At 38.6% G+C, this 9,228-nt stretch overlaps 1 protein-coding gene across 2 annotated transcripts in view; it reads left to right on the top strand.

Annotated features, from left to right (window-relative positions):
- The first annotated feature begins 604 nt into the window (after positions 1 to 604).
- Positions 605 to 9,228, top strand: part of LOC149556971 (SNARE associated Golgi protein family) — a 142,987-nt gene continuing 134,363 nt past the window's right edge. For both annotated transcript variants that reach the window (XM_089831615.1, XM_089831616.1), the window contains exon 1: positions 605 to 1,103. In XM_089831615.1, coding sequence (XP_089687741.1) covers positions 635 to 1,103 — 469 coding nt within the window. In that variant the 5' untranslated portion in view covers positions 605 to 634. The remainder of the gene's footprint in view (positions 1,104 to 9,228) is intronic.

Raw genomic sequence — 9,228 nt, 5'->3', positions numbered from 1 at the left:
CCCCTTCACCATTTGTAGGAGGTTGCATTAGTTTGTGCATAGACACCTAATTAGGCCTAGTTGTTATGACCCATCCATCTTTACATTTCACACTTAATTTTTTTTTTCCTCTCCCCCTAAGTTTTTCACTTGAGAATGGTTGCTAGAACATATACCTAAATTTGTTATTTGTTATATTTTGCATATTTGTAAATTGTTACGTTACATAATTGTAGATGTGCTCATACATAATTAAGCACATTTTGCAATGTTTGCTAACTTGGGATCTCTTGCGGAACTTCAGTTGAGCATTCACTCAATTGCATCCGACTACGAATGCGATCATAGTTTAACCTAGTTGAACTGTAATTGAACTTTTGGTTTACTTTTTTATAACTTTCTTATTTGGCGTGCGTGGGTCCAGTTGGTCGTAGTAATATGGGATGGCAAGCGAGGGGAGTTAACGTAATAGGGGTTAAGGTAACGCAATTGATGATTAATAATAGACAAGGATGACGTGGCAGGAGTAGGGTCCTGTGCAGACAAAATAGAGGCCTCTGGTTCTCTTATCTGCCACCGCTCCTCATCCACTTCTTCTTTTCATCTCAACACATCATCTCTCTCTAATGTCGAACAATTTTCGGAGACGGACAAAATGTGCGCGCTCAAGTTGAGCGCTTTCACTCCGACAATTGGAACTGCTACTGCCACTGCCACTATTTCATGGCGTCTTTCCCCCACACACTGCAACTTCTTTTACGACTTCACCAAGCGACCTCGTCCCACCAGGCTTAATAGATTGAAACCCTCTTGCTCACTCAAGGAAACACAGACAAAAATACAAAAGCACAAGTTTAGCAGCGTATCGCCCAGGTTGGAGACCAGTGAACCGCCGAGTGATGGAGAGCCCGCTCAATCATCTGAGTCGCCCGACGACAATCCAAACAACGCTGCACTTGCTGAAGGCAAAGGGGAAGGATTCTTTGACGGAGATACGGCTTTGAAGGGCACCCTTTTGGCGGGTCTTGTCCTCGTTGCCGTTGTAGGAGGCCTCGGAAGCGTCGCCTTCATTTACAAGGATCAACTCAACGCTTTCCTAATCGATTTCTCTAGCGTTCTTGAAGGTTCGCTCCTCTCTGCAACTTTCCCTTTTCACTCTTCTCAACTTAGCCTACTCCTCACACCTTTTTTCTTTCTCAATTTTTGAATAGCTCTTTGCTTAGCCCCGTCAAGCTGCCTTTGTAAGGCTGAGCAATTGCTACAGAGCAGACCGGAGTCTCCATGTGAACTGAGCCCGTAAGTCTCCTAGCATGGTTAGCTGCTGCGTGAAATGGAAACAGAACAACTACAACATTATAAGAAATGGATAATGCAGAGATTGCAGAAAGAAACAGATATCATATACGCATGCCTTTGTAAAAACTTCAGATCTGTTGAAGACTCTTTTATAACTCGAAGGGATGGAATAACCCTTTTTTTATAAATTTATTTAAACGAAGAAGACGTGACCAATAATTGAACAGTATCAAATGAATGAAAATTTATAAAACGCTTATCTGTACGGAATATGATACAGAGAGGCTATAGCGGAGAATCAGAAGTGATTCATCCAGGTGTAATAATTAGTAATAGTCGGACAAGTGCTTCGGAATCAGTAAAAGTTTCTGTCTTTTGATGTGGATCACTTCTGCAAATCCAACCAGCGCAAGTTTGGATCTAGTCTCTGTCAATCTCTGAATGTTGCCTTCGCTCTGTCATGAATTTCTATCCCTGTTAATTAATGAATATTAGTCGTGTCACTGGTAGTTTGCAAATGATACTGATTGTACCTCGTCTTCCTTCAACGACTTTATAATTGATTGATGATAGCAAGAAAACACACACCAGATGCTCTTAATATTGGTGCAAGTAGGCAATGCGGCAACGAATGCTCTGACTATGCCAATGAATGTATCTTGGATGCTCTTGTTGGATGATCAAATAAACCAGGGTTGCCCATTTAAGTGCAATTGCAAGGGTCATAAGTGGAAGGTTTCATGCATCAGGTTCGCACACAACAAATAAATGGGAAGGGTAAGGTCCGCCCTATCTGAGTTTGGATTTTAAAAGTTTAAGGGTTATTTCTGCAATTGCACATGTTAGCTAGGACATTCTTGCCAATCTTACTTAAGGTAAGAAACAAATGAATTTCAGAATCAAGGCCAGCTTTCACGGGCGAACGCAAAAGGAGATACCTATCAATGAATAAGAAATAACCAGATCAAAGCAAGTCAGAAACAAAGAAAAAAATGTGTAGTATGCAATTTTCCTACGTTCCATGGGCTCGGGATGGGTGGATACTATTAAGATAATATCTTATACTTTCTATAATAGTCAACTACTTGTCTGTAGTCTGTCTTTCAGTCTAGATAGGAATGTTTCCTATCCTGTCTCTTCTGTCTTCAGTCCAGATAGGAATGTTTCCTATCCCATCTCTAGTTTTGTTTCTAATTCCGTCTTTAATTCTTTATAAGGAACACATTTGTTCCTCTGTTAATCAATTAATCATCCGGAAATCTGTTAATCTGCCAACTCTTCTTGAATCTTGTAACATGGTATCAGAGCCATGATAAGGAATTTTTCGAAAAATTTATAATTTCTTTCGAAATTAACTGCTAAATTTTTTGAAATTATTTCTAAGGATTTCTCTATAGCCCGTCCAGGATTTCTTCTTCTTTGAGAAATTTATCTGTGCACATCTGAGTTTCAGCTAGGGTTTATGAATCTGTGAATCACGTCCATGCAAAACGAAAGTTGTTTTTATCTGCTCATGCTTGTGTCTAGGATTCTAATCACGATCCTATTATTATCGTAACTTGTCTTCATTCCTGCCCACACCTAGCATTTTGTTCGTGCTTGCGCCTGGTCTTCATTTCCGCTCGCGTCTGGTTTTCAGCTCGTGATTGGTATTTCCGCCCGCGCTTGATATTCTTTTTTCTCTACAAATCAAGGCGGGAAGTTGCGTATTTCCTTTTGTGTTTGCTTGCATCTGCAAATCGTGCCATATCCATCTGTAAACTCGCGATTTTTGGAGGTCATTTTTGGTGTTTTTTGTGCAAATGTTTTTTTTTTACGACCAACAACTTGCAATCTCGACCATTTGTGGAGTTAAAACTCCAATCTTCAATGCGACCTCTGCCTCTAATAGAACTTTGTAACAAAAACGACCATTTATTTCCAAGAAATTGCCATTTTCTGTGCTTATTCGACCTCCCTAGCCACCAACTGTTATTTTGCTCAAAACCCTAGTTTTTTGACCTCAGAATTTTTTTTTTGTTTTCAATTGCTTGGTGGATTTTTCGAGAGCTCAACTGGGTTGTCGTTCGTTTTTTCTGGGTGCCTCGATTTTTGTGCCTCGATTTTCGAGCCAGCGGATCCAGAAAACGATAGCAGATTCCTTTTGGGTTTTTCAAGCTCTTTTCTGGGTCATTCTCTGATTCTTCTGGGTCTTTCGTATTTTTGCTTCGAAGAACGTGCCTTCACAAATTTTCACAATTTTTTATTGGAAAACGTGCCATGGCATCTCTGACAAATATTCTGCTCGAACATAATTCCAAATTCAATGGTCGTAATTATGGAACCTGGAAGTAGCGCATCATTGCAATCTTCGAATATCGAAACATTGATCAACTTGTTCTGGGTGTTACGCAGCGTCCGACTTCTCCGGGTCCTGATCAAGATACATGGGATCTGAACAATTGAGAGGCAGTAATGCTTCTCAAAGTATCCGTAGCTGATGACCAACTTTCTCAGATTCCATCCGGCAAGATAGCTGCCGAAATCTGGACACATCTAAAAGGTCTTCATGAGACTTCTGACAAGAGCAGAGCCTTCTTTCTAAAAAACACTCTGTTTTCTATTGTCATGGATGAGCGCACCTCGCTCCAGGCACACCTGAATCAGATTCAGGAAATCCGTGATCAGTTACTTGCCATCGGTCGCAAGATGGAGGAAGAGGATATTGTGGTCTCTTCGGAGTTTACCAAAATCCTATGAGCATTTTATTGAGACTCTCAACCTCACATCTATTGGTGTTGATCTAAAGTTCACTGATCTCTGCACCCTGCTGCTTCAGCAAGATCGGTGGAAACAACAATTTGGTAGCAGCTCCAGTTCCACCTCCACTAAGCAAGCCTTTGCTGCAAAATCCTTTCAACAGAACATTGGCAACCATCAGTCTTCTCAGCCTTCCCAGCATCAACCTTCTGCTCAATCCTTGGATGGCTCTACGAAGCAAAATGTACAGTGTAATTACTGTCACAAGTTCGGCCATATGAAATTCGAGTGTCGGAAATGTTTGGCTGCCCAAGAAAGGCAAAATGCTTCCCAGCCAACAGCACAAGTTGTCGAGCTTCTTGATCAAGGCGAAGCTGCATTTTTCGCCTTCTGAATATGTTTCTGTTTTTTTATGGGTTTGTTGATTTTCTCCTCAAAAATCATTTCAAGTTGTCTGTAATATGCAAGGTTGCGTGAGGTTCTGGGTTTTACCGTTTTTTCCACAAAAACGAAGTTTTGTAATTGCAACTTATTTTGAGTCATAGCACTCTTCTGGCAAAGCTTCTTGGTTTCAGCATTTTGTAGATCCAGGGAGGGTCTCAGTTATCACAGAATGTTCCAACATCCGTACGTTGACCATTAAGGGAGGGTATTAAGATAATATCTTATACTTTCTATAATAGTCAACTACTTGTCTGTAGTTTGTCTTTCAGTCTAGATAGGAATGTTTCCTATCCCGTCTCTTTTGTCTTTAGTCTAGATAGGAATGTTTCCTATCCTGTCTCTAGTTTTGTTTCTAATTTCGTCTCCAGTCTACGTTGTTTCTTTTAGAAACAACGTCCTTGTAATTTTTTATAAGGAACACATTTGTTCCTCTGTTAATCAATTAATCATTCGGAAATCCGTTAATCTGCCAACTCTTCTTGAATCTTGTAACATTATTGGAGATGAGGGGGCCAAGGGCCTAACTTTTGAATTGTTGGACTTCGTAAGGTCAGGCTACTCCAAACCAATAACATCTAAACATTCTTTTTGCCACATCATCATCAGCCTATGTTGGCTCGTTGGCTTTACATTTCATAGAGCTGCCAGACACTCTTTGTTTGTAAGTGTGTTGTGGTAAATGAAACACAAGTTGTGCTAACAAGCTTCTCTACCCTCTTAGAGGGCCTCTTAGTAGAGTGGATGAGACTGTAAATAGACTAGTTCCTGTTGGCAACAAAAAAATAAGAATTTTAGGACAACACACAAATGGTTAGTGTGGTTGTCAAAGAATTAGGGCTATGCATAGACTACTGTAGAAGTTGATCGTCCTATGTCAGCAAATTTTCTCCACTCAATATAAATGATGTTTTATTTTAGAATTGTAAATTTTCAACATGGCCTTCATAAACCTTATTTTCACTTTAGCATCTTGTTTAGGGTAACTATGCCAAGCCTGTGCACATTTCACTTTGGGTTCAACACATCAACAGTCATATGCAAGGGAGTTTTGAGCTTCTACAACTGAAAAAAAATGATAAGAGTTATAATCAAATTGTAATTTGAGGTATTTAGTAATAAGGATAATAACTTATATTGTAGCAGCCCAAAGACTGTCACCATTCACAACCCCCTGAACCCTTCAACCTTGCATTGACTTAGAATCAAGCCATTGATTCAACTATTCTATTGTGACCATTTGTTGCAATGCCTCTTGTAACTCAAGCATCCTCTCCAAGAGAATGAAGTATAAATACATCTTGTGATTTGTCTCTACAAGTTTTAAGAACCCAAAGAAGGTCCTAAAGACTAAAGAGTGCATGTGAACTATGGTGGTTGCAAAATAAACATTTGCACATCTCTAATATCCATTAACAACCTCTATGATTCATTTGGGTTTTCTATGCCATTGGGTGACATGCACACAATAGGGAGCCCACAAAATGTGCATGTGGGATTCCTCAATCAATTTCCTCACGGATTCGCATGCGTGCCCCAGTTGCCATTGTTGCACCACATCCTCTAGCCCAACTTCCTCAATAGCATCTCAAAGGATTTGGAATTCAAATCCATAATCCTTGTGGGGCCTTAAACAATCAATAGATTTAAGGAAATAAGGGGCTTTTGTGCTTGTGACTATGATAGTGGTAGTGGACAAATTTTAATGTTAATTTACTCATCCATAATTATGTTGCATTCACTAGTAGACTTGTTAGCTTTCATTTTATCCGTTAGATTATTAATCTTGGAATTGTTATCCAAAATTATTGTCATCAATTTTGTCTCCTTAGGTGGCACATATGAGGGTCTTCTTATTAGCCTCTGCCACAGCCTCCTTGAATAAGGAGTGCAAGCCACATGGAATGGAATGCCATTGGCAAATAAGTATTTTCCAATGACACCATCTATTTTATCCCTATTTTGAACATTGAATCATTGTGTTTGTCTAATGCCCCCTCCTATTTCACCATAAAATCACAATTGCCCAAGATTAGCATTAGAGTTTACCATATATATGGTTTCTTCAATTTATGTGATCTGTATCTTGAAACCCTGCAACACAGGTTCACTTATGATCATAATGTCATAGTTAGATTTCTTTAATTAGAAATAGCATACATGAGGGATGTAGGTCAAATTGATACATTGGTAGGATCAACTTTAGGGTGACCCAACCATAGAGGTGATAAGGTAAAGTGAGTTGATGTGGTGCCCTAGAAACCTACCCTAGGCTTGAGAGAGGATTTATCATCCTGCTTGGTCTTATGTGGCTCATACCATACGTATGAGCTGGCGTACTTAGTGTGGGGTCCTATCACGTCTCTCCTCCATCTCACCACTCCTAACTGTCTTCTAATGGTTGAACACCCATTTACCATGAGGGTTTGTGAGGAGCATTCACAGCAGGATACCCCAAAAGTCTATCCTTCCTAAGCCTAAAAGCAATCCACTTTGATCCCCTTTGGCCCCATGTGACTCCTTAGTCACCCTTAGTCACATAACATGGGGTGTTGTGCTTAGAAACACCATTCTCCCTTTTGTGATCTCCTCATTTCTACCATGGCTAGTTTTGATGGATAGAAGTGTTAGAGCATGCATATTAGTTGCAATGGGTACATTTGCATATATTGCATTAATTAATTGTGCCATGCTTAATAATTTTTGCATACACATTTTTATGCATAGTTGAGTACATGTTTGTACATTAATGCTTTAGCTTAAGCTCACTTAGTTGAGCCTTAGTTTAGTCTAGATGGGCTCTAGTTTGCATATCATGCACTTCTAGTTTTCGTATCTAGCGTTTAGTTTACTATTTTCTGCTTGAGTTAGCTTTAGGATATTTTAATTACTCTTGCTTTTTATTAACCAAGTCATTCATTAATTGTAATGGTATCCCAATCCTAATTCATCAATTCTAGGGTTGTTCATCTTATCTTTGTTTGATCTCTCTTGTAGAACAAGTGTTTTGCTTGTAGATGATCCTTGGCTCCTAAGGTTGATTCATCAACTCCTACATGGTATCGAAGTATCAAAGTGCCAAGTTTAACAAGTTCCTGTCCGCTTGCTTGAGGGATCCAACCTAGGGTAAAACTTTTGTCCATTTAGGGGTCAAACAAGTTGCCACTGTGTCTGCAGCATCAGAAAACCCTGAGATTGATTATTGTTACATCAAAATTCGAGCAGTTGAAATCGGGTCAGTTTGGCTGAAGGCACAAAAATCGAGGCGAAAGTCCAAGGTTAGTTGATAAACTTGGGCACTTCAGCGCAAAATAGAGTTCTTCGTCGCACTTAGAAGACCTAAAAAGCTATAAATTCGATAATAAAATCATCAAAATCCACCACAGTGAAAGTCAGGCAATTTTTTTGGGAGCACAAAATTGAGTCCATTGTAGTTTGTACAACATTAATCTGCTAATGTAAGTGCCCAGTTAGCGCATGACAAATGAACAATGCAGACAACAAAATAAAATTTGTAGGCAAAATTTTTGAAATTAGGGTTATAAAGTTTTCTTCAAAACTTTATAAAAAAATTCAGCAAAAAGGATTTGCATTTTTTCAGGGGAGGCGTCTAAAGGTATGTTGTCAATAGTCCTTGTTGACTACGTCTCCCACATGCGCATGCAGGAACTGTATATTGTGGTGTCAACACCCCTGAAATAGAGAGCTCCCACTTTTTAGGAGCCATTAATTTTAGCAAGCTCCTCCAGTTTTGCAAAGATTGAGGAAGAGTCTGACGGTTGAGAGAATATTCAGGTGATTAATTTGTTCCAACTAGATGCATTTTTCTGGTGGCAGGGAATTTTCTTAGAATATTCTGTGATGGTTAAACGATCTTCAAATTTAATTTTGTGATCAACTGTTGCCTAGGTTGAACCCTTTGAGCCATAAAAAATAGTAGTTGTTTTTTTCCTCATAACTTGAGCATATTATATTGAAATAGAATGAATGAGATATCATTGGAAAGCTGATTTTGTCTTTGTTCTTTTTGGCATTCCAATGTTTTTAGATTCTACACCAATTTTTCATACCAGGCCATTAAAGTCAGGCTTTTGTTTTGTGCTTCCAAAGCAATAACTTGAGCAAACGAACTCTTGTGACTTCTGCACATCATTAGAAAGCTCTCAGCGTCCTCTATTGATCTTAGGTTCTCTGCAGATTTTTCATCAGGCCTGTAGATTTTTCATCAGGTACACGGTGATATCAAATTATTTCAATTTTTGATTTTGTACTTTCTCAGCTAACACAGTTGAATTGGAGTTGGTTTTTCTTGCCGTGGAGGGGTAGAATCATCCTCTGTTGTTTAAATTTTTGTTTAACCAGGGGCACTGATTAGCCTTCCAGCCATATACAATCCATTATTGTCTCCCCCGAGCACAACTTGTTGTCAATAAAGCAGATTGTGTGTGATATATATATATAATTTGCAAGAGAGGATGATTAATCTTCCTTTATACCTTTTGTGGTGCCCCTTCACCAAGGGACGCCACTCTTCCAAGTGACCCTATTAATAATAATTATATTATTATATTATAATAATTATATCACAATAATATTATAATATAATTATATTATCTCAATAATAATATAATAATTATATAATCAATATAATACTATATTATTAATAAATATATATCACAATAAGTATATTGTCACAATAATTTCATTATCACAACCTTTATGATCTATGTTGGCCTAAAGAAATTCGACCATAACTACAATGACATTAACGCA

This window comes from Cupressus sempervirens, chromosome 5, assembly GCF_028749045.1.
Source record: "Cupressus sempervirens isolate cs-2001-9-10 chromosome 5, ASM2874904v1, whole genome shotgun sequence".
Classification (NCBI taxonomy): domain Eukaryota; kingdom Viridiplantae; phylum Streptophyta; class Pinopsida; order Cupressales; family Cupressaceae; genus Cupressus; species Cupressus sempervirens.
The sequence above is the reverse complement of the archived record's forward strand: the minus strand, read 5'-3'. Positions and strand labels throughout refer to the sequence as shown.